Source organism: Echeneis naucrates, chromosome 11 (genome assembly GCF_900963305.1).
Source record: "Echeneis naucrates chromosome 11, fEcheNa1.1, whole genome shotgun sequence".
NCBI lineage: Eukaryota > Metazoa > Chordata > Actinopteri > Carangiformes > Echeneidae > Echeneis > Echeneis naucrates.
The window spans coordinates 9326922-9352321 of NC_042521.1; the positions used below are offsets into that span (position 1 = coordinate 9326922).

Consider the following 25400-nt stretch of genomic DNA (forward strand, 5'->3'; position numbering starts at 1 on the left):
ATAGATACAATCCATCTACCCTTTGTCTTCATCGTTTATCTGTCAGCAGCCAATCCCAGCTGACATTGGCCGTGGGCGGCCTCCACCCTGCACAGGTTGGCAGTCACCCAAAGATTAGCACCCATTCACTCTCACGGGCCATTTAAGAGCCACTAATGAATCTAATGTTCATGTGTTTGGACTGTGGGAGGAAGCTGGAGAACCTGATGAGTAACATTACTGAGTCAGTATTCGACCTTTTGCTTCTTGATTTGAGCGTTACTCTTCTAACGTTGTCCACGATCCCATTAATACCACATGTGACTTCTGAAAGTTAGCCACCAGTTTTGTTTTGTTTTTTTCTTCCATCACAAAATGTTTGTGCTGAATAAGCATTTCCCTTTTCTCTGCTGTGTGTGAATGTTCTGTGAGGCCATCCTTCCTGCAGAGCTGGATTCAGCAAGAGCATTGATAATGGCCAGGGAAATGTAGAACAGGTGAAGTCCCCCCATGCATATATATATAAACCATCATTTGTAGTTGGTACTTACTTTATGACACTTCATTGGGAGTTTCATACATTTTGGCCCCATGACTCATTCTTTAAATGTGACCACACTCCCTCATTTAATGTAATTCGACAACAACTGTCTCCTTTTCAATCCTTCATCAGTTTCACTTTCTTTATGTTCATTTACCTTTCATAACTTCTGTTTTCCTTTCTCAGTCCTCTTCTATGTGTCCTTCACTCGCATCCAGATATGTCGGGAAACAAAATTTCTAAAAAAGTAAGAGAATACACTGGTGCCTGTGTGCTTTGGTAGTTGTTTGGGTTAGATTTATATGGTCTAACCTTTGTACTCAATGTGTCTATCAGACAGAATACGCCTTGTTTCATGGCACTCTGGTAGTGACACTCATACACACGGCCTGTACGTTCAGCCCGGCTCCTCAGGGCGTGCCCCCTTCTTGGTTGCCTGCCAGATACGCCATTTCATATAATGTTGATAGATAAACAGACTTAAGGAGCCATATCTCTGGGGTTGCTTTCTACCTGCCCTCTCCTCCTGTTCATGGAAATCTCCCTCAATGTGGCGGAAATATGAAATGATAGTTGGATCTTTGCATACAACTGTGAGTGTCACACGTAGTCTATTTCAGTGCAATAAAAAAAAAAAACAAAACAAAACAGCATTTCAGGCATGAAAGGGACATATGAGTGCTGACAGAGTAGGTCTGCTTCCATGAGCAAGTTCTGATAGCAAACACAGGTATACAGACGCTGAACTGCAGGGTGCGGCCACTGACAGGAATGTGCCTAAGGCATCTTACCACACCCAAACTCCTTCTCCCTTCCTCTTGTTACAACACCCCCTCGCTCTCTTTTTCTCTGTCTTCCTCTCTTGCTCTTGAGCAGGTATACAGGTCTATGCAGAGTCCCAGCAGGAGCTAAATCCTGGCCTGCAACGCCACATGTACGGCTGAGGGGGTCTATCTTATCTGGGTCTGTTTAATTCAAACAAGTTTTATTGACGTGTCTGTCAGAGTTCAGTGTTGACAATGCAGATATTTTCTGCGTGTAAAGCACAAACTCTGGAGATACGAAGAAAACAGAAAGCACAGCAAGCTGGGTTTTTTGTTGTTGTTGTTTTTTCAGATGATAAATATTAGGGCGCAGAGCATCCAATAAGTGGCCAACTATAGTTTCAGTGCTGAGGTAGCAAAGGTCAAAACATTTAATTTTCATACACAAATCATTTAGTGACCCCTTATGCATTCCACAGAGTAATGTGGGATTCTGCAATGTCGTCATAGCTCAATATTTTTAAAACATAATGCTTATCGAGCCTCTCAGTGCTTGATAAATCTCACTATTGTGCAGCATAACAGTGTCCTTAGTGACATTTCTGTGCTGGAGCACCAGGAGCAAAGTGCTTAACTAGAACTAATTAGTTTGCAGAGGTGAAGAGGGAGGGTAACTTTAGTGGCACTAGCAAAGTAGGTTATTAACAAGCACTATAATGGAATGTAAGTTGGAGTTTCTATGAAGATTCATTCAACAACAGTCAACCTGTCAGTAAACCACAAGACAAAAATAATCATAAGGTGAAATCAACACTCAACTGGAGCAATTTCAACAAAATCATTACAGACTTCTTTTGGGTATCGTGATATATGGGCAGAATTTATTTTATTTGTTCTTTCACAGAGTTTTTAATCATCATACTAATAAAAAAAATCTATTTGCTGTCAAACACAAAAGACGGGATGAGAGATATTTTACAAAGTAAACAGCAGCAGGTTGAGTCTGTTGAATATAAAAACTGGACTGGCTTGATGGATTAGGAATCAGATAACATCAACAGTTTCCAGGCTAACTTAGTGTCACTTAAAGCGAAGACTTCTTTTTTCTTCCTGTCGTATTCACTTGCTGATGTAGCTTTTGTTCTTGGGTCAGTTTTATCGCTGTTTCTTCGGGTGAATAGAAATGTGTTTCAGCGTTGTGTTACTCTGTGAATGTCCTCCTGTCTGGTATCTCTCCCTCTTTTTTTTGGTCCATCTGGGGCCTGCATCTATGGGGACCTGTGAGCTGTCCCAGCATGCTTTTCTCACGCTGTAATGTCACACCTGAGTATAAGGTGACTCTTTCAGAGCCTGGGGCTTTGAGGTCATATTTACACCACTGTGGCAAGAGGAAAGGCGCACACACGTCCAATGTAATGTTTTATTAGCTATGCACGTGTTTTTGTTGATTATATCGGTGCACACCACCTCACAAGAATGAGAGGACAGTACATTCTCATTGCCATCCACCCAATAATATTAAATTTCTTAGTTTCTTTGGGCTCCATCATGAGGGTCTTCCTTAAAGAGAACAAGGTTGTACAGAATAACTGTTCATGAATAAACCATGAACTGGTGTGTATGCCTGTGATTACATTATTGTCATAATGTCATCATGAGATGTAACACTCAGTAACCTGTAATTATGAATTAGATTTGTTTTACAAACTTAACAAGCCTGTATGTGTGATTTATACAGAGTGTGTGGGCTTTGACCGGAGTTCACACTTTGTTCTGGCTAGCATAATCAGTTTAAGTAAAGTACTGGGTGGAGCATAGCAGTGAGCCATGAACAGCTCAGGTAGAGGGAACGTCACAACAGTGTGGAAGATTTTTTATTTTGTATTCATTTATTTTTCTTCCATTCACAATGTCACTACATACCTGTGACAGGTGTTGTCATTTACGGTCTATTATGGGACTCATGAAATGACGTAATGCGCAACTTTAAAACAAATAAACAAAGTGTTTGATTATCAAACCAAACATCTTAATATGACCATGATTTGCTGCTACAATTTTCACTGCTGATGGATAATAAATTAAGCTTTCAGTAAGAACAAATGTTTCAAAAGTACAGGTGCTGTTTTATGTAATTAATGAAATCCTTGTTTCTGAATTAGGGTTGTTGCACGTTACAGTGGGCTTTAAGAAGGCTTGGTCTTTACCTTTGGACTTTATTTTAGTCACCATTCAGGAGGGGTGTGCTCAAGGACCGTACTGAGTGCTCCTGCTTCTTACGCAAAGTTCAATAATGTTGAAGTTGAAACCACCCAGGCCTGTTGGGGAATCAACAATATCCTGAACCAGGTCTTGATGTGAAAATATTGGAAAGCAGGAAATCTTTCAATCTCTTTCAAATTAGAGAACCTCGTTAGCTAATAAAGGAGCAGCCTCTTCAGTTAAATATATGTCTGAGGGTTAAATTGTGTATAACTGGCGGCAGCCGGATCAATGGTTGAGCTACAGGAGGTTCATAGTAAATGGCACAATTAGAACATGGTAATTAGGCATTGTCTCTTCTCTGCATGACCCAAATGTTGGCAGTAGTTTTACTGTGTCAAGTGCTCAGATATGAAAAGTGTATTTCCATCATTGAGTGTAATGAAATGGAAACCTAATCCAGTTGGTTTACTTCTGAGTAATAGGCCTTGGTCTACTGGAAATCCCAAGGCTGCTTAAAATACCAGTGTGCACCAAAAGATGCCACCCTTTTGTTCAACTACAGTGCAATCGCAGTGACCGGCTCAGCTTTTGGACCGTGTGAAATCAGACTGCTGTCTTGAAGTGCCCCCTCCTGGCCTGACTCCTCAACTTCAACCTCTCTGCGTCATCACATTTGAGTTTTACTTTTTTGAAAATCTCCATCTGTTGTGCGGCCCATCACATAAGCATGAGGATAATTATTGAAAAGTACGGCCAAAATAAATAGTTAAGCTTTTTTTTTTCTACTTCTTTAATCAGCCAATTAAAATTTATATGTAAAAAAAAAAAAAAACCACACACACACACATTGAAGGCGTGTACCTGCTTAACCACGGCCCAACATCCAGAAACCAGTGATTCATAATAACAATCTTATTTGGTCAGCTTAGTCACATTCCCGCTGTGCTTCTTTGATTATACGTCTGGAAACCGAAAGAGCAGATGGAAAGTGAAACTAAGTTAAGTTTCGTTTCCGTGACAGCAGCTGATCCATCAATAAATACAGTCGCTGCTTGCTGAGAGGACGCAGGTCAGACACCATCCAGACATTTCTACAGATCTGATCAGTGAGACTGCGCGATGGGCACTTCGACAGGTAACACATTTTACCTTTTAATGCCTCTTTATACAGATGTTTTAGGAGAGAGAGGCTCCTCTAATTCCCCTCCATAACTCCCTATGGGGCATTTCTCAGTTCATCTCAGCTTTGTTTTTCAAGTCAAGTCATTTCCTGTATTCTGCTGATGCTTTGACACTTACATCTGACTGTGCTGCGGGAATAATGATGTGTGCATTTTGTTATTACATCCCGATGATATTGATTGGGAGCAAATATATCAAACCAAGAGACTGTCCGACAAAATCCGACCAGTCTGCGCAACAACAACAACGATCTAATGGAAACTTTTGCAACTTTTTACGTCCTCGTTAGACTCCTCGACGCGCAGAGAGATACCAATTTGTTTTTCACCATGAATTTAGCTATCATTCATCAACAGCGTCCTGTGTGTGTGTGTGTAATAATGATAATAATAATATTCCCCCTGGACTGACTTTTTTTGTCCCTCAGATGGAGGAATAAATAAAGGATTATCTTACCTGATCTATCAAAAAGTGAAGGGGTTTGATAATGAAGCACTGACACAGTGATCTGAAACAGCAGAGTGGACAGTGTGATTATAGACACTGTAAAAATGTCCAAATGAGTCATTTTAAAAAGTGGGTGGCGGTTGTCTTTACAGACAGTTGGCTTTAATCCTTCACCAGTGTAGGTGTTTACGTGTGTTGATGTTTCAGCTATTCACTTAGTCACTGGATGTTGAATGGAACGTGATTCCATGTCAGCAATATAAATATAAATGATGATAAATCTCTATTCAATCAAAAACTGTGTGCTACTGTTAAACCAAGAGTAGCATCACATTTTTGAAAGTAAAATCTTGATCATAAATACCAATTTTGTATTGATCAAGATGACTCTGGAACAAGAATGCCCCCCCGGTGTTTTCTTTCCACGGAAAGGTGAGGAAACTTAAGATTTTAGATTTAGTTTTCTAATAAAACTGCCATTTTTTTTTTTTTTTCTTAATTATTCCAAGCGTCCTTTCTGTTCCATCTGATGCTGACAGTTTGGTCATAAACAGGGGGGCAGTAAGCTACCTGGTATTTGTTTTATGTGTTCTTTTGTTTGTTTTTTTTACATTTGAGCAGAATGGGTGCCTTCATTGTGGTTGGACATCTTTGATGAGTTGCTGAATGATGACAATGAGCTGGACTATGGAGACCAGTGGACTCTCAACTTTAACTACAATCAGACAAACGATCTCACCCCTGAACAGAGGAGGAGAGGCTGGAAGATCTCCTCCTGCTGCACCCTGGGAAGGTATGTAGCTTTCCAAAGTACCAGGAGACAGGACATACAGAAATAATTGTTCATTTCAAAGTAGCTCACAAATTGTTGTACTATAGAAAAGTATATATTAGATTAATATATGCACAGCTGCATGTGACCTTAGTGTAATTTCTTCAGCTAGAATAGAGAACCACCTGAGAATACCTGTGCCCCTTTTTTTCCTCATTTCCACAGCTTCCGCTGTTCATCCTGCTCCAGGACCTGGTCCTCGGCCCGGGTGACGCTGGTCTTTCATTACCGGCTGCGGGGTGAACGGGGGACAGTGATCATGCGGCCCTTCGGTCAGATTTGCCGCGTTTGCCAAAGCAATAACTTTGAACTTCCTGGTTTTAAAAGTGAAACAGCTAAACAGAACTTGCTCAGGCTGTTTTCTAAAATCCGGAAGAATTGCTATGGAGATGATGATGATGATGGTGGAACATCACCCAGTTGTACCCAACGATGGACTAAACCCCATGAGAAAAGCCTGTGTGAGGCTTGCCAGTTGGGGATTTGCTGTCAAGAAGAAGAAGAAGACGAAGAAGACTAATGTTTACCTCTCACTTGGGAGAAGACAATGAAAAAATGAAAGGTAGTGATTACCTTTTGCATGAAAGATCCTTTAATGTTATCATTTGGAAGGTCCCTCTTGTGTAATAATGTCAGTTAACTATGTATTTTGCATACTTTGGGAAATTTGTGACCACCATTAAACAATTTTTTTTTTGTATTAATTATTTGTGGTTTTGTGTATGAATATGGTGGAGAAATGGGATGACCAAGTAGGGGAGACTGGTTATGGTTGTAACAAATTGGGCAAGAGATAGGATTCAAATATGGTATTTAATAATAATAATAATAATCATCATCATCATCATCATCAGTAAAATAAACAAAACAAGAGAAGAAAATGGTAAAAAGTGAAAGTGAAGTCATTGCAGTCCCATATACGCTCTAAAATACACAATGACCTGGTGGAAATCCCAATCCCTGTATTAAATTTTCATTGTGCACTAAAGGATGCTACCTTCCTGTTCAATTTCAGGTCCAGTTGTGTCTGGTTCAGCAGCTGCTCCGTGTCAAACACATGTGTTATGCTGCCCCCTTCTGGACTAAACTAAACATCAATGAGGTGTGTTCTCAACGTCAACCTGTGGTCAGTTTTATTGTCACACTTTAGGTGTTACTTTATAGGAATAAATGAAACAACCTGTTAATTGTATTTACCATAATACATTATTCATCGAGATATTAAGTTATAATTAGGATTTGTCTGATAATTGCGTCAGGGCGTACAATGTAAACCTGCTAAACCTGCTTAAACAACTCCCTGCAAATGACTGATAAACTAATTATCCTCCATCTATATCTAATTACACGGCAGCACCACAGTTAATTGCTCACACTGCTGTTTTGGATTTGTAACAAACAATCGGCACTGGCTCTGAAGCCAAATTTTCCTGGAACATAGGCATAACAGCTCATTGATTAAAATAACAATAATTAAAAAAGGGCTGTGTCCTGGGTGACTTTGAGCAGCTAAAGCATAGCTCCACTTAAGTCTTCCACTCATAAATATCTGATAATTGAGCATCATGCGTGCTTCTCTTTTCTGTTAGTTTGGTCTGTTGGTCTTTTTAATTTAATTACATTTAATTAATTAATTTATTTGCAATTGCTGTAACATCACCAGTGTTGGACCTGGACTATGGACTCTCAGCTTTAGCTACAACTAACGTTTCCAAGAAAAATGAGTTGAAAGCCCACAAGGCTTACTACCACAGTATCCATTAAAATTCTACTTATCGTCACATACAATTTACTCAGTTGAATTGAACTGGAAATTTCCCTCTGACAATTTTTTTAGCTGCAGTGGGTTTAATTTTATTTCCCTCACACTAATTGGCACCACAATGAGCTCATTTCTTTGCCTTTTTTTTTTTTAATCCTGCACTCAGTTTGGACATTTCGGGTCTCCCACAGACTAAAACCGAGCAGTGAACCCGGACGATCGACCAATCAGGTGCGAGCTCCCGGTGTGACGGTTGGTGCGGAGCATGCGCAGTGGGGTCTCCTCTCTGGCAGCAACAACAACACACAGTTCCAGTCAGTCTCGCCCCTCCGCTCCGGCAGCTGCTCCGTCCCCGCCGGCTACCGCGGCAGAGAGGATGGTCCAGCGGGAAAGCGGCCGAAAGGAGCGGATGACAGTGCTGAGATAATGGCCGTCGGTTTTCGCCCGTGTCCGGATGCGCGACTGGTGACCAAGTGAGACGACCGTGTAAGTAGAGCGGGCTGAGCCGCGGCGGTGTCCTGCCGTCGGGTCGGCGTTTTGGGGCTAACGCAGCGCGCTAACGTTAACCGGAGGGAGACGGTTGGCTAGCTCCGTTAACGGCGGCGGCGGCGGGCAGCGGCTCCCCGGGGCTGCGAGGCAGCCACACTAGCGCCGGAGCTGCAGCGTCTTACCGGACAGGCGACACCTTCCAGCCGCTTTGTGCTTGTGTTGGTAGTTCACAGACTGTCAGTGTGCCGCTGAACAAAGGAGCTCTCACCGCGGGGCCGCACGGACAGAAACACGCACAGAAGTCGGCTGCTGTTTGTTTTGTGCTCCATTTCATGCTGACACACTTCTGCGGGAAGAACCACACGAGGTCTGACCTGAATATTTAGCTAATACACGGTGACCTAGCTAATTACGGTGAACGCCAAGTGGTTTGTGAAGTTAAGCAGCTCTTGTCCGTCTTTGACCCTCATAAGTTTTTTTTTTTTTTTATATCTTCACGCCCTGACTTTGTCCTCCTGCTGTTTCAACAGCAGCTCGGTCCACCCATACTTGAGTTAATGTGGATCAGCTGACGGCAAGTGGCAAAGGCACCAGAGGGTAGTTTCGTTTCAAACTTACGTTGCAGTGTTTGCAGTAAGCAGAGCAGCATCTGTAGAGCTGACTGCTCGTTTATAAAGTGTGCAATCAGTCGCCACGGTAGCTGAATATAACCAGATTGTGACAACTTAAACAGAGCTGAGAAACACACTAGAAGGAAATCGATATCTTGGTTTGATAGATAATGTCTGTGGTGTGGCTGCAGCTTTCCTTTAAGCTGTTTGTTAATAATAATCAGTCAATTTAACAACTTGCTAGTCAAAACTTCTAAACAACTCCTAATTTCCATTTTGTCTAAGGTGCATATTTCCTCGTATTTGTGTTGAGGTTTTAGACTGCTGCATTGGTTTGCCTTTGAAAGTTGGGAAAGGCATTTTTCACCGTATTCTGACATAATGTTGACCAAGGAATTAACTCGATAATTCAATAAAATAATTGTTGGCCTGTCTGCTGGGAAACTATGCTGGGTCTGCTTCACTGGCTGTGTTGTCAAATGTTTTGTTTGTTTAACCAGCAGTCATGTATATACATGTCATCTATATATTTTGCTTAAAAAATAGTTTAACAGCCCAATCATCACTTGAGGATCATTTTAGCCTGAACACCTGATGGTGGATTTTGTTATTTGTGTATTTTTGGGTTAATTGAAAACTCCAGGGCACAGTCACTTCTTGTAAGCAGGAATCATCAGACAGGATTCATGTGTTTAGGATCCTTTTGCACATGAGTCATACAGTCTCCATGAAAATAGTTGGGGGGGGGGCTGCTATGACATGTATCAGACGCAGTTTTTTATAGATATGTGGTATGAGTGTAGCTCAAACTTCTTGATTTTTCAAACCTATTTCAAAGACACACTTTTATTTGTAAGTGTCCAGACAACAAGGAAGGAACCGGTTTGCTTCATCCGGCCACTGAATGACATTTAGGCTCAAAAAGCTTTCAGGATTCCAGATAATTGCACTGTCACAGCCAAGTGCAAACAGCAGAACTTGCAATCCTGGAATTCCAAAGTTCTTCCATGTCCAGACTTCCTGTCCTTATTTAGTATGAGAGAGTGGCAGAGATACACAGTGGAGTGAAATGAACTGGAAGTAAACCAGCGTGCACAAAACAGAGCCAAGCAGACAGACTGACCTATTAACTATAGTAAACTCCCACCATCAGCACCACCACCCCTCCACATACACACACAGTCTCACACAAGTGGTCCTGGGTCCAGTCTGCTGCATCCATCACAGGAGCAGAGCCTACAAAATGTTGGCTATTATACACAAGTGGCAGCAGTTTCTGTGCGACCCATATGTCTCCATCTGTCAGTGTGTGTTTTTACTGTCTGTCACTGCATAGAAATGGGAGGCAGAAGAGGGGCAGCAGCCAGCCGCGTTATTCAAATGTTCCAGAGCCCGGGCAGCCAGTGGCCAACTGTAGCTGGGCTAAAAGAGGCTCTTTGTGAGGGCCAGACAGATGGCCATAGAATGAAGACTGTAATGATCTCAATGGCCCAATACACACAGGCTCATGCACAGACTCCACTCATTACAGGATGTAATGGTTTGTGTGTGTTAGAGAGAAAGAAAGAAAAAGGTTGGGAATACTTGAAGAAAATAAAGCACAACACAAAGATAGTGATTATGAGCAATAATTAATGTGTGTGTGTGTGTGTTTATTTCCTATGCCCTCCCTATCTATCTGTCTTTCTAGATTCTTCTCCTGTTTCTCTTTTATTTTTGGTATGTTAACATTCTCACTGCAGCACATAAATTGATCGATGGATGGACTGATTGGTTGACCATCACTCTCTGTCTTCTTCCATCCATCTTTCTCCCTACTTCTTAACCTCCTGCCTTCCATCTTTTTCTCTTCCTTTTTCTGCCTTCTTTTTCCATGCATTTGAACTCTTTCCTCCTTTCAGGCTCCTCTATTTATTTTCCTTTTCCTTTAATCAGTCTCTCTCTCCCTCTTATTTACAGGGCAGAAAAACACTGAACCATGTTGCTGTAGGGTTTGACCCGTGGTGAACGGAGGAGGAGGAAGAGGAGGAGGGAGGGATAGGCTGCCAGGCAGACGGGAGGGCATCTGCCACAGCTCCCATTAGGAGGCCTTTTGCAAGCTTGAAGCCATGGGCAATACAGCCACCAAGTTCCGCAAAGCCCTGGTGAGTGGGGATGAGGCCCTGGCCTGGCAGCTGTATGAGGGCAACCCTCAATTCAGGGACAGCTTGGACCCGAATGCATCGTATGGAGAGCAGTACCAGCACAACACAGCCCTGCATTATGTCTGTCGTCATGCCATGACACGACTGCTGAGGTAAAGCTTGTGTTTTTTCTTTCTTTTCAGGGGAGTGGGGGGAGGGTGGATTTGTTTGAGGAGCCAGTTGAATTTGGCAAGCGTTATTAAGGCTGGGGTTCATAAAGTAGTTAAGCAGTTATCAAATACAGTTACAAAAAGCAGTGAGTCATATTAAGTTTTATAAAAATTGTGCATTGTGTCTGTTTTAATGGATTAATAGTCACCATTCTCATAACTGCGTTTTTAATGCAAATCCAGTAACTTACTATACAGAAGTCCAAAGAGGCCATTTGCCTACAATATATTGTCACATCGCATAAATTATAATAATAAGGCACAGTAGTCTACGTCAAAAATGAGCAATGACTTCAGCGAGCACATGAACAAAAAAATGTACCGTGCTTGTTGTCTTCAGCCTGTGAAAGCAGTTGTGCAGTGGTCTTATGTGCTGCTGGAGAGAACTGTCTGAATAGAAATTAACATTTAGACTTTTTTTAAACAGAAAGTGGCATTATAAACTTGGAATACGGGGAAAGGTCTGGGCACCTTGTAGAGGGTCTGATGAAATACTAATGAGAAACATCCTTGGAATCATATATTCTCTCTCTTGCACACACACACCAGCGCATTCTCCTTAAAAGAAAAGGCTGAAATTAAAAAACATATGGAGTATAAGACACCAGTGTGCCATTTACCCCATAGAGGAATAATCAGCCTGCTGGCCATGACTGAGACAGCTGATTGGGTGACTGAGTAGCTGTCCTCATCCCCTCCTCCTTCCACTCTTTTGCCCTTTCTTTGCATGATTACAGAGGGGGTCAGAGGAAGCTGTTTCGAAAGGCCAGTCAAGTATCTGTGAATTTGCATGTGTGCACATGTACTTGTGTGTTTTGATGGGGGGAAACTGTGACTCCACGACTATTTAATGTGTCCAAGTCTATGAATATAACACAGTGAATCAATTGGTGTGCTATTTGTGTCCCTTCCCACTAACCTATAATGGGCCAGAGAGGCGTGTTGAACACAGCGCTTGGTTCCTGATAAGTATCACAGGAAATGCTTCTTTGTTCCAACAGCTCGTTTGGACAGACACAAGCAGTTAGACAGCTGAGAAATCTCAGACAAAATAAAGACTCAAGGAGGGAGAGCGTGGGCTGGTAGATACAGAGTCTGTTTTTCAGATTATTTTTAACATTTATCTGCTTTTGGTTTATTTGCTCTCCTGTATGGTTCACTCCATCGGTTGTATTGGCTAGCTTTGATTGAAATGGGTGGGAAATCCCAAGTAGATCTATTACTTGGAAAATGGGTGTAGCTCAGGAAGTGTAACCCTTCCTCCACAAAGACTGAATAAACAGTGTTAGAAGATAGTAAATAACTACTTACTCATTTATGAATCATTGATTCCACCCCCCCCCACTAATTTTTCACTTAAATGCTGATGAAATGGACAGCTTTGACACTTAACATTTATAGCAAAATGTGATGTCCACTAGCCTGTTGCCTCTAGTACACTGTTATATTAGAACCATTCATCTTGAACATGTGTGGAGGTGGAGGTGGGGGTTGGGTTGTAATTGAGAGGGGAATAATTAGTGATTATTGCTGTGCGGCTGAATTGGCAGTGCACTGTCATTAGGGGAGGCTGCTGAGGCTTGTGGCTGACAGAATAAGAAGGTCAAAAGTAGAGGAGCAGGAGAGCAATAGAAGAATAGGCTGAAGGACTGCACAATAAGGAAACATTCAAACAGTAATTCAGTGGCTACTGTTGTGAAAGCTGGGAGGGAGTTCTAGATTTTTTTGTGTTTAACCAGCAGAAATCCTAAGACCTAATTTTATATATATTTTTTGTTGAGTTTTCATTAGCAAGAAGACCTTTACAAATGCCCATGTTATTGGGTTAAAAATGTTCTCTTTACACTTTAGCATACCATAGGACAATGTGGTAACGGATCTCAAATGGTAGAATTAAAAAAAAGACACTTTAGAATAGGAGGAAAAAAATAAGTATTGGATAGGAAAGGAACACTATGAAAAACGAAAAGAAACTGTTTGAGGATGAAAAAGAAGGTGGAGCCAAACATAAGTGGAAAGCTAATTAGTAAATGGGAGTTTTGACAGACAAAGAGCAGAGAAAAGCCATTCATTAGCAGAACTGCATCTACAGTCGGGCTCCTGGTGCAACTGGCACATCCATCACCATCTGCGAGTGTGTGTGTGTGGGTGCGTGCGTGCTCACGTCAGCCAGCATGTCCATTATCCTGGAGACGTAAAACAGAAATAGTCAATATTCAGCCGCCTTTCTTCTCTTACTATTATTCATCTCACAGTCCATCTCACAGCCATACTTTGTCCTCTCTGCATAACCCCATACACTCCATTATATGCATCTCTCTTGCTGTCTTCTGAGCTTTACGTAAATGTTTTCCTTGTACGTATCCTATAGGTCCTTCCTGTTCAGCAAAGAAGGGAACCCCAACAAGCGTAATGTGCACAATGAGACGTGTCTCCATGTGCTGTGCCAAGGACCACAGATCCTTCTGTTGCCAGAGGGAGCGCTGTCACCACGACTTGCCCGACCCCAGAGGGACGAGCAGCGACGTGCAGATTGCCTGCAGGTATAAACACACTGCAACACACGGAGGGAAATATAGTTTAGCGTACACACTTACGTGTTGGTGTGGAAAAGGTGTTTTGTATTAAGTCATTGCTTTTATTACAAATGACAGACAAATAATACGTGCACGTTTCTGTGGGTTCCCACACTGACAGATGATCCTAAGCTGGACAGGGGCCAGGCTGGAGGGAGGCCAATATGAGAAGGCCAATGTCAACGCCACCGACAACCACCACAGCACTTGTCTGCACTATGCTGCCGCTGCAGGCATGAAGAGCTGTGTAGAGGTGAGACAAAGTGCTCAAAATTTGAGCTCACCTTAGGAGAAGCCATTATTTATGCGTGTTGCTGCTCTGTCTATATTCTTGAAGATATTGATTTGGCAAAGATGTGTTTATAGCTAGTTAATTCTGTAAGCTAAGCATTGTGCCTGTCCTTCCATTAGATGCATCTGCTTTGCGCTCATTACTGTCAGAAGCAAGAAGTGCCTCATCCCTTATGCAGAAAATCAACTTTTTTAATTAAAAGAACAATGACCTAAGCTCTGATAGATGTAACCTGGGAAAAAACTGACCATGAGATCATCCTTTAAGATAAAAAGTTCGAAGTAGTCGTTCTTCACCTCTACGTTCTCTTGTTTTATCTTTTATTTCAAAATTCCACAAACAGTTTGCACCTCTTTCTTGATGTACACCTTTTAACCCATTTTAACACCTTTTCCTTTCTTCTCACCATATCCTTCTGCATTTTGTCCTCCTCTACTTGACACTCTTTTTTTTTTTTTTTTTTTTTTTTTAAATTCTGTCACGGTCTAATAATTCTACTTCTCATGTATCATGTCTGTTTTCTACCATCACATCACTTTTACTCATATTTTTCCCCATTCCTGTTTTTTTTTTTTTTTTTTTTTTTTTATACATCTTTCACTGTTGACTTACTTTGTTGTCTTTCTTTGCAAATTTTTTTTTTCTTCCTCTACATTATCAATTTCTCCACTTTCTTCTGTTCTCTTCCCTCCTTTTCATCCCTTTCTCTAGCTGCTAATCCAGAGTGAGGCGGACCTTTTTGTGGAGGATGAGGACAAGCTGACGCCATGTGACCATGCCGAGCGGCATCACCACACCGAGCTGGCCCTCAGCCTGGAGTCACAGATGGTTTTTTCCTCCTCTTCAGCTCAACAGTCAAACACAGATGCACATGGTGAAACCAACCTGCTGCAGTACAAGGAGGTGAGACCACAGTTACAGGATCTGGGGATTTCCTGCTGGCCTGACTTGTATAACTAGGGTGCTTTTTTTTTTTTTTTTTATGTTGATCTTTAGCAAGTCAGTGTTCCAACATTGACACATTCACTTCTTCCACTGTTCTAGTAATATATTGTGAGGGAAATGCTTAATATTAATTCTCAACTCTCATAATATAAATTAAACTTTACCTAAAATTATTCTTCCCATTTCATGCAGAAAAATAAACAAATTTTAAAGTTATTTTACAAAACAATTAAACACTCAACAACTGCTTTTTAAAGTCTAATTAATAAGGTATATCATAGCTCTTCCTGAAGTGCAATGTTCAGTTCAGTTTTTTTGTGTCTGCATGTGTCTGTGGTTGCATTTATGGATACACTAAGCGCTTGAAATTTTCCCATGTCTAAATGCATAACTTTTCCCTGTCGGTGCCTGTGACAGATTTCTTACCACTCGCCTTTAAATATCACCAGTTTCTTAACAAAATATCACCCACAAAATTGCACTGGTTCTTGCAAAAATAGGAATATGAGACTGCACGTTCCTTTCATCGTGTTTCCCAGGGTCTTAGTTAAGCTGAGGGCACCAGCACAGTCTTCTAGCCTGCTGCTGCCAACTGATAGTGGTTTGATCTTCAGTCCAGCATTCAAATCCATGCTAATTCTTAATCTCTCTTTTTTGCCCCAACCCCCAGTGCTCACTGCCTCACATTAGTCCTTTCTGTTTTTCTCACATTACATAGATTTACCACTCTGTCTTTCATCTCTTCCTCCTGTTGCTTTATGGCAATGAGTACATTCATAATATATTAGTATTTTATCCACCTTTTCCTTTTAGCCTTATGAGGGACTGAAGCTTCAGGACCTCCGCAAGCTGAAGGACATGTTGATTGTGGAGACAGCAGACATGCTACAAGCCCCCCTCTTCACTGCTGAAGCACTGCTACGAGCACACGGTGTTTATTTGTATTGATACATAACTTAACTAAACTTTAAAACTGCCAAGTGTAATTGCAATATTTACACCAAATTCATATATGAAGATTTTGTCTGGAATTCTCCTATCTACCTCAGACTGGGATCGAGAAAAGCTTCTGGAAGCCTGGATGTCAGATGCTGAGGGATGCTGTCAGCGCTCGGGCGTCACCATGCCCACCCCTCCACCGAGCGGCTACAATGCCTGGGACACTCTACCATCACCCCGGACCCCAAGGACCCCGCGCTCCCCCCTCACGCTTACACTGACCTCTCCCACTGATAGCTGCCTCACACCTGGAGAGGAGGGCCTGGCTACGGTGAGACAGTGATAACTTAAATTAATGTTTAATGTTTAAATTCCCCCTTTAATATGAGGTAAATCTGTGTTATGTCTGTGAATGGAATTATTTAGTTGATGAATTAGAGATTACTTAAAGTCATAGCAACTTCCCTTAGGAGTCTTATGCTGAAAATGAGAACAGAGACAAATGCCAAGTGTCTGACTTGTTTGATAACAATGGGTTAATGTCTAATCTTAGAGCAAAGGAGGTCATCTTTCAGGCCATTCTTCTTTCTGCTCCTTGCAGTTTTACGTCAGCATCAACCTATTTACCACATTTGCTGTTCAGGCAGGTGCAATTACACATCCACTACTTATCATTTGTCTGGCTGCTACTCCTGTCTGCGGTTTAATTTTCAGGCGTCATACCTCAAGCTGTTAGGCGGCTTTTGTAGGACTTGATGTACAAGATAAAAGAGACTTCTTTAGAATATGTAATGAAATTATGTCTCTCAAAAAGCATACTGGACCCTTAATCCCTTAGCGAATTAAGTTATTTCATCCTTTCCCTGTATAGAATGATGATTTTGCTGTAAAAAACAGGGAATTAATGACATGTAAATCATATAATTTGTCTCTTGTCTCCTTGCAGTGTGGAATCTGTCTTTGCTCTATCTCAGTCTTTGAGGACCCGGTGGACATGTCCTGTGGCCATGAGTTCTGCAGAGCCTGCTGGGAGGGGTAGGGACCTTTGTTTTGTGTGTGTCATACTTTTTTTTTCTTTTTTTTTTTTCAGTGCATTATTTAATGTCTTCTTATTGAATGTATTATTTGTGTACGTGTGCCTTTTATTCTCAGGTTCCTCAATGTAAAGATTCAGGAAGGTGATGCCCACAATATCTTCTGCCCAGCATACGAGTGTTATCAGTTGGTGCCTGTGCATGTTATTGAAAGTGTGGTTTCCAGAGAGATGGACCAGCGATATTTGCAGTTTGACATCAAGGTAGACACACTCAGGCTTTTCTTTCTGCTACGTAAATTTTTTGTGTATCTTTTTCCCTTTCCTAACACCTTGCTATATATTTAAGTGAATTCATGCTTCTCACCTTTTTCTCAGGCATTTGTTGAGAACAATCCTGCCATCCGCTGGTGTCCTGCAGCCCGTTGTGAGCGGGCAGTGAGGCTCACACGACCAGGTCCTGGAGACAGTGACCCACACAGCTTCCCACTGCTGCCCTCCCCAGCTGTTGATTGTGGAAAAGGTCATCTGTTTTGCTGGTATGTTCGTGATTTATTGGCTGTACACCCACAATTACGCTGCACACAGAGTTTTTAAACATATATAGCATTTATCTTTCTAGAAAAGAATGACAAGTTCTAATTTACTGTATCCCTCCCTGAATGTAGGGAGTGCCTTGGTGAGGCCCATGAGCCATGTGACTGTCAGATGTGGAGAAACTGGCTCCAGAAAGTCACAGAGATGAAGCCTGAGGAGTGTAGGTTTGCCTTGTAGGAATTTTCCTTGTGTTTATTATCTTGACCAGCAATCAGGGTGTTAACAGCAGCTGTTGGTGCAGCCGACCAGAATGGTTAAAGTTTATTTAAGAATGTGATGGCCATTGATACTTGCCAATTGTGCATATATGTACGCTGGAGGGTTCATCTGCAAGGCAGGCAGATGATTGCGATGTAGCTGAACTGCGCGTGTGTGTACTTTCCACAGTGGCAGGTGTGAGTGAAGCCTATGAGGATGCTGCTAACTGCCTGTGGCTGCTAACCAACTCCAAACCATGTGCCAACTGCAAGTCACCCATTCAGAAGAATGAAGGCTGCAACCATATGCAGTGTGCCAAGGTACAAGGACTAATCTCTTTGTCAGCACATAAGCATATTCTTATTATTATGTACTTAATTTTAGTTTGAACTTGTCAAAAAACATCTTCTCTGTCCTTCTCTTTAGTGTAAGTATGATTTCTGTTGGATCTGTCTGGAGGAGTGGAAGAAGCACAGCTCATCAACAGGAGGCTACTATCGCTGCACTCGCTATGAGGTCATCCAACAGTTAGAGGAGCAGTCGAAGGAGATGACTGTAGAGGTGCAATTACACATACTCATGAAATACAGGCAGCGATATGCTCTCTGGCATTCAATGTAGTCATTGTCTGATCCACTTGCCAAAACAAAACTTGTATTTTTTTTTACAGGCAGAAAAGAAGCACAAAAGTTTTCAGGAGCTGGACCGTTTCATGCACTATTACACTCGTTTTAAGAACCATGAACACAGTTATAAGGTAATCCTGTCCCTATAGACACACAGCTATTTCTGAAATGTTTGTGAACCAATTCATCTGAATCTTCAGATGATTCAATATACGTGTATTGTGTCCTCTCTGGCCAATCAGTTGGAACAAAAGCTGCTGAAAACAGCTAAAGAGAAGATGGAGCAGCTGAGCAGAGCTTTCGTTTGCCGTAAGTCTCTGTCAATGATCTCTGGCTGTTTAGTGAGAGGAGCCAAAGCATCAAAATGGCCATTGGAGGCTTAGTGGGTGGAGCATGAGCACTCATAAACAGGAGGCTACAAGGTCATCATCAGTGATTGGTTCACTTCTGGCCAGGGCCATTTTGCCGCATATCATGCCCCACTTTTTCCCTCCCATTTACTTTCACTCTTCAAGCTGCCCCATGTAATAAAGCCTTAAAAGTTAATAAATAAAAGTTCTTTCGGCCTCCCACCAAAGCTTTGTTTTCAAAATGAATCCTAATTACATTAAAAGACTGGCTTGGCCGACTGCTACAAGGAAGTCAGGGGCCATAATTGTCTCTGTGAAAGTGTTTCTTTTCTGGTGCAGGCGAAGGCACTCCTCCAGACACACGGTTCATTGAGGATGGAGTCTGCGAGCTGCTGAAGACGCGCCGTGTGCTGAAGTGCTCTTACCCCTATGGCTTCTTCCTGCAGCAAGGAAGCACCCAGAAAGAAATATTTGAGCTGATGCAGGTAATCTGATACATACCATCTTTGTCTTGCATTCATCTTGTATAAGAACAGGACAAACAACATTATTGTTTCCGCTGGTAATCTTGCTGTTAATTAGAATTTCAAAGTCAAAATTGTTTGAGAAAGTAATGTTGGTAATTGCTGTGAAACTGAGGACATCAGTTTGTCTATTTTTATGCAAACACTTGAATAAAATGATGTCATCTAAATTCCAAAGGGTTGGTGCAGCTTTTAATTTATATTTTTGATGCCTTAATGGTTAAAGGTTAAATTAATTGCTTTAGTTTATCATGTTTTCATGACAAAGACTTGCCTAGTTTGCAGCATTGCTCTGATAATGTTTTGTTATACATTATACACTATACTGAATGTTGAAATTTTTGTGATTGAATTTAATGCAGTTAAGCTAGAGGTCCATTTTTCTACTTTTCAGATGCATAAACAACAAATTTCTTATCTACTGTTAAATAAAACATGTTGCAAATCCCTTTTGAAGTCAGAGCTTACATTCTTTGAGTAGATGGAAGTTGGCATGTTTTATTTATTTCCTCCCAGACTGACCTGGAGATGGTGGTGGAGGATCTGGCACAGAAGGTAAATCGGCCGTACCTGAGGACGCCGTGTCACAAAATAATCAGTGCCGCCCGGCTGGTCCAACAGAAAAGGCAGGAGTTTCTAGCATCAGTGGCCCGTGGCGTAGCTCCCAATGACTCCCCAGAGCTTCCTCGCAGGAAGTAAGGACAAATGCACATGGACACATAAACAAGATGTTATATTCTTTGTTGTGAGCAGACATTGGCTCACAAGGCAAAGCACAGGTGTAATTACCCTTGATAAAACATTCTTGTTTGTATTGCTTTCAGCTACCCTGGAGGATCGTGGGACTGGGAGTATCTTGGTTTTGCTTCTCCAGAGGTAAATGGATAATTTTCTGTCTGTCGCACTACACACCAAAACATTAACTTCGAGTGACATATTTAGTATTTTCTAAGATAATGTCACACTCGGGCATTGGTGTCTTACTTCTGCATGAGGTCATCACTACAGCTACAGCTGACTTAAGTTTGCTTATGTGTTAAGATGGGGACTCGTCACACTGTCCTGGGAGCGGATCAGAGAGAGAGACAGTCACAGGTAATAAAGAATTGTTTCATTTTATGTATTCTATGAACAATTTTTTATTATGAAACTACAAACAAAATGGCATTAGAGTTGGTTTTGTAACAACCCAGTTTGGAATGCTCTTTTCAGGATTATGCTGACGTCCAGTACCGTCGGAGACATAGACCGCGGCGCAGAGGAGACATGCTGAGTTTGCACAACCTTAGAAGCAGCAGCAACACACCAGAGACCAGCAGGAGGAGCGACAACACAGGTCAAGTAAAACTTTTCTAAACTTTTTTTCTTAGCTGAAAGACATTTGTTGCATTAAGTTTTGTCCAAAATGCAAAAAGTTTCTCCAATAATAATACAATATTACAGATTTTTTTTTTTTTTTTCTGCACTGTATTTGCACAATCTATGTGTCCCAGTCCACGTCCATTCTCTGCCTTCATTTATACTTTGTATATTTTGTTGCTAAATGAATCAGGTCTGTTGAATCAAACAGACATTGATTGGAGGGCTCAATCAGCAGCAAAGCCGCACAAAGCAGTCATTTTTTAATGTGACAATTCCTCTTCCAGACGTTCCAGAGAGGGGCGAGGGTCGCAGGAGAATTCTGGGCTCGCTGGATGAAGATGATCCAAATATCCTTCTGGCCATCCAGCTTTCACTCCAGGATTCTCGCAGAGAGCGAGGGCTTGAGGGAGGACTGGAAAGAGGACTGGATGGTAGAGTGGAACTAGAGCGTGGGCTGGACAGAGGTCAGGAGAGGAGGCCAGGTATTGGAGGAGACCTGGGTGATGTTGCATTGCACGCTCTCAGTACAGATGGTCCTCCAGGAGCCAGAGGTTCCTCCTTTCCTGCTTCTCTCCTGGATCCTCCCCGCCCCCCTAACAGGACAGACTCCACCTCCCAGCCTCCAACGTCCAATGCCCTCCCCCTTCCTCCCCCACCTCCATCTCTCAGTGCTGAGCTGTTGGAGCTGGGAGACAGCCTTATGAAACTGGGGAACATAACCACTCCTTACGACCTGGATACACACACCCAAGAGCAACTCTGCTCACACCACACATACAACCATAGTGCTCCCTACACCAGTGAACCTGCTTACAGCGACTGCAGCCATAGACAAGACCAGAGTGCACTGTCAGCTCCATATGTCCTCGACCATATCACCATCACAGATCCCCGCTATGACTGCAAAGAACAGACTTACTGCCAGCCCAGTGATTATTTGGCTGAGGCTGAGCACACTGCCTCTTGCACGACAGAATGCACCCAAATTCCCATCCCAAACCCCTCCCATCCTCGTGCATGTAACCGGGAACATGCAGCCACGTACGACAGCACCCCAAAACCAGACAGCTCTTACAACCCCTGCCCCGACCATGGTAGCTCTTCCACTCAGGAGCGCTCTCCTGCCTATGCTGACCCCCAGGCCCCAGCCCAGTTGTGCCTCCCATCTCCAGAACTCGAGCCGGAGCTGCTGCTTTCACCTGTGATCCCCCCGGGGGGCCCTTTCACCCCTAGTGACCCTCAGAGTCTGGAGGCTCTGGACCCTGCAGCCAGTGCCCAGCTGCTGGACAACATCATGGCCTGGTTTAACAACAACATCAACCCACAGAACAACCCCCAGAGCCTGGCCCTGATCCCCTCCCCACCCACCACTGAAAGCGACTCCTCCCCTGACACACACACTGAGACTGAGTCAGAGAGCCAGGCCTCCAGGGGCGTTACCCCAGCCCCACTTTGGCAGCCCCTGGAGGGTGAGCCAGAAGTGGACAGAGGGCTGGTGAGTCCCCCTCTAAGTGCTACCGGCGTGGAGGGCCCGAAGACCTCAAGGCCCAACACTCTGGAGTTAGACAGAGAGGTTGGCATGGAGGGTGTAGGCACAGGGTGTGTGGCAGACCTGTCGCTGGACGAAGCGCGCACACACCCGTGCTCATACTCCAGACGTGGAAACAGTCCCGAGAGAGACTTAGACCTGCTTCTTCAGCTAGAGGTGGACCAATCACCTGAAGAGTGGGAGGAGCAAGTACACCTAGTGTGATGGAGCAGAGAGAAAATGTTCAGCCAAGTATAGGAAAAGAAACATGAGAGAATTGTGAAAGATGAAAGAAAATCAAAGACAGGAGAACTGGAGTGAAGCTCTGGAAAAATACAACAAATGGCAGATGTAGGTCTTTGGAGTGTTTGTAATATACTGTATCTAGAGAGGACAAAACGCCCTGCTGACTTTGTCAAGATAAGATGATGTCATACGCAGTTTTCTTTTTCTTTTCTTTTCTTTTTTTAAGTGCTTTGTCTGCTGTAAAATCAGACAACCTACTCAAATGAGTGTTTAAAACAGACTACAAACTACTGATATCATGACATAATATGCTGCACGTCTTTTATTTATTCTTTGCCTCCTGTATTTGTCTTCTCAGTTCGTTCAGGGTAAAGTTTTGGTGCTGCTGAAATCCAAACTTGCCTCGTACACTCATTCTTTATTAACACACCAACCCAAACATGAGCCTGTTCAGAGCTCCAAGAGCCAAATATGATGATAACTTTAAGCTTGGAGCTTGTCAGCGTACTGTACAATCAGAGGGCCTGATTCAGATTTTTGGACCTTCATGCACACTGTGCCTCCTTTGTTAAAGAGAGCCAATACACTACTGATCTTTCTTTTCAGTAGGCTGCAAAGAATCATGACACACCTGCCTGCTCAGCAAACATCACACTAGGACCATGTGCTTATCAGAATTTTATGACAGAAAGTCTTTTATAATATTGAGATGATCACTGGAGATTAACTGTCATGTCCCTCTGCGCAGTGAGGTCAGAGGTCAGTCTCAGCTACAGAGTAGCATGAGGAATTCAGCGCTTTTGGTGTCTGCTTTCAGAGGGTAATTGAGCCCTCTCATTTTCCTGATCCTTGCAACTTCCTCCTTCTCATTCCATGTACTTCTGTCTTAATCTAAGATGAGCGTTTAGCCCTACATTTCTGAAATATTGCAGTATTTTATAGTTGCTTTGGTTCATTGTTAACAATACGTTTTTTTAAATGCTTTTACAAAAGAAATATAATGAAAACATTTCTCAAATTTGACATTTGTTTATCAGAGCACCCCAACTTTGAACATTTCAATCAGTTTTACATTTAAAATTGAAATTGGCATTAATCAATAATGCTGTCAGACAACTAATTTTAGACCAATTCCTCAACACTGAATCATAATAACAGAAATGTGTGATTTAAGTAGAATGCAATATTTGAAATGATTTCATTCACATTTTTGGTTCACTTGTTTTAGAGCGGTCTAGAGTTTGACTTGTTTATTTTGGATTGTGCATCACTGCATTAGTTTACTTTTTCACGAAATGACTTGTAAGTGAAATCATCCTAAATACAGTAGAATACTGTAATCCCAGAAACCTTCAAATTTAAACTGCGTGTTTGATATTTGGTCGGAATTAATTTGAGCCAAAGCAGCTTTAAAATGCTGTAAATGAAAATCATTCTGTAACCTTTAGGTTTGCTGTTTTAATCATATCTGTTCCACTACTGATGGCTTGTGCACTGAGCTGTTGATGGATGGGAGGTTACTGTAATTTATCTTTCCTTTTTATTCTTTTATTCCTTATCAAAGAGATGAAATCTCTTCCAGTTGAGACCAGAGTTGTGGGATCTGTGTGCCTTTTGTTTTGATTGTACTTGTTTTTCGTTGGTATTTATTAGTGTCATTACTTTTTAAACATGCAGAAGAAGTTGATAATTGAAGTTAATGGAGAACACATCACTCTGGCTGTTGCTGTAATACACTGAGATTCTCGAAGCACATTTGTATTGGTTGGTCATTTAGCCCTGTTCTAATTATTGTCCATTTTACTTAATCAGACACTACACTGAGTCTGTCTAAAAGAATTAATTTCTTCATTACTCACACTTTGAGTTTCCACTAAAGTGAAAAAATATTTTATGTAAATGTTGCTCAAGTCGGCCTTTGATCTAATTTTCAAATGTGATGTAGCACTGACTCCTGAGTTGTCGTGCAGCCTTTATCCGAAAACTTTATTGTCCAACCTTAATGTTTACACAAAAATTAAATACTGCCTTTTTTGTTAATATGATTTGGTGCTTTGGGAACTGGAATGGTATTAAAGGAGTGTTTTAAACATACTTTGATGGCATGCCAAGCAAATGTTAAAAAAAAAAAAAAACCAACCATTTCAAAGCAAATTAAAATTGTGTTGAATTTCCTCACTTGACTTGTTATAATGTAAAATGCAATCAAACATGCATCACTTTCAATTGATGGTGGAAGTTTTGAAGCTTGTTTAAAGTGAACTGATGAAGTACTCCCTTGGAATGAACTTGACTTTTTCTCTCACTGTAGTAAACACAAGACTGAAGGTTTTGGGTGATGACGAAGACATTTCATGAAGCCGGCTGACGTGTGAGAGCAGTTGGGAATAAAAAGTTTCAGACCATTCACATTCATACTTACACTTTGTTTTGGTAGCATGGTGCAACAGTGAGCGAACACTGAGTCTGGGAGCTTTTAATTTGCACAAGCATGCAGTTGATGTGTTACACAAGTTCAGTGCTGTCAGGTGGGGTGTGGAGGGCTGATGAGTGCCACCTTGATTGTTTTCTTTTTTTGTTTCTTAGTTAAGAATTTGATGTATGGCATTAAGAGAATGGCCCTTTGTCATTTTGCACTTCATGTAAAATATTTTAACAATCCCTCAACCAACAACTTCAGTTTAAAAAAATTAAATTGCACTCTCATAGATTATACTTGATACATTCCCAGTCGGTCCATTAGAGAGGTTTGATGTGTGGCCAAAACTGTAAATGAAAGTGTCAGTGCAAAGTTTACTCTCAATAAAAAGAAATGAAAGTGTCGCCATGAGCTCTGTGTTTGTGCTGAATGAATGTACTTTCATAATGACCTCCAATGACAATATTAAAACATAAAAAGATCCTGCTTCATGTTACTTTTTTCTTCCTCTGGTGCGAATCATCATCATTACAACATTTATTGTACAGTCAATGGTAGCACACTTTCATTTTATCAACCTAAGAATATGTTTCCTAAACT

General features: G+C 41.8%; 2 protein-coding genes across 2 annotated transcripts; both read left to right on the top strand.

Moving 5' to 3' along the window:
* The first annotated feature begins 4508 nt into the window (after positions 1-4508).
* Positions 4509-6735, top strand: LOC115051061 (receptor-transporting protein 4-like). Its single transcript, XM_029514330.1, has 3 exons — positions 4509-4624; positions 5740-5911; positions 6116-6735. The coding sequence occupies exons 1-3, from the start codon at positions 4609-4611 to the stop codon at positions 6468-6470; spliced, it is 543 nt and encodes a 180-aa protein (XP_029370190.1). The 5' UTR covers positions 4509-4608; the 3' UTR covers positions 6471-6735.
* LOC115051059 (ankyrin repeat and IBR domain-containing protein 1-like) lies at positions 6469-25286 on the top strand. Its single transcript, XM_029514329.1, has 23 exons — positions 6469-6512; positions 6966-7052; positions 7904-8198; positions 10772-11108; positions 13537-13708; positions 13863-13994; positions 14745-14936; positions 15792-15909; positions 16028-16248; positions 16864-16952; positions 17070-17214; positions 17329-17489; positions 17619-17707; positions 17935-18065; positions 18172-18306; positions 18416-18502; positions 18614-18680; positions 19061-19206; positions 19762-19940; positions 20070-20121; positions 20287-20340; positions 20458-20581; positions 20892-25286. The coding sequence occupies exons 4-23, from the start codon at positions 10921-10923 to the stop codon at positions 22358-22360; spliced, it is 3951 nt and encodes a 1316-aa protein (XP_029370189.1). The 5' UTR covers positions 6469-6512; positions 6966-7052; positions 7904-8198; positions 10772-10920; the 3' UTR covers positions 22361-25286.
* The last annotated feature ends 114 nt before the right edge of the window (positions 25287-25400 follow it).

What these genes read in the sequence shown, in the direction of transcription:
- LOC115051061 (XM_029514330.1), top strand. An exon ending in TCCTGCTGCACCCTGGGAAG is followed by an intron (nt 5,912 to 6,115) that starts GTATGTAGCTTT and finishes TCATTTCCACAG; the next exon opens with CTTCCGCTGTTCATCCTGCT.
- LOC115051059 (XM_029514329.1), top strand. Translation starts at nt 10,921, where the DNA reads ATGGGCAATACAGCCACCAAGTTCCGCAAAGCCCTGGTGAGTGGGGAT. An exon ending in TGCAGAGCCTGCTGGGAGGG is followed by an intron (nt 16,953 to 17,069) that starts GTAGGGACCTTT and finishes TTTTATTCTCAG; the next exon opens with GTTCCTCAATGTAAAGATTC. An exon ending in CAGGAGGAGCGACAACACAG is followed by an intron (nt 20,582 to 20,891) that starts GTCAAGTAAAAC and finishes TTCCTCTTCCAG; the next exon opens with ACGTTCCAGAGAGGGGCGAG.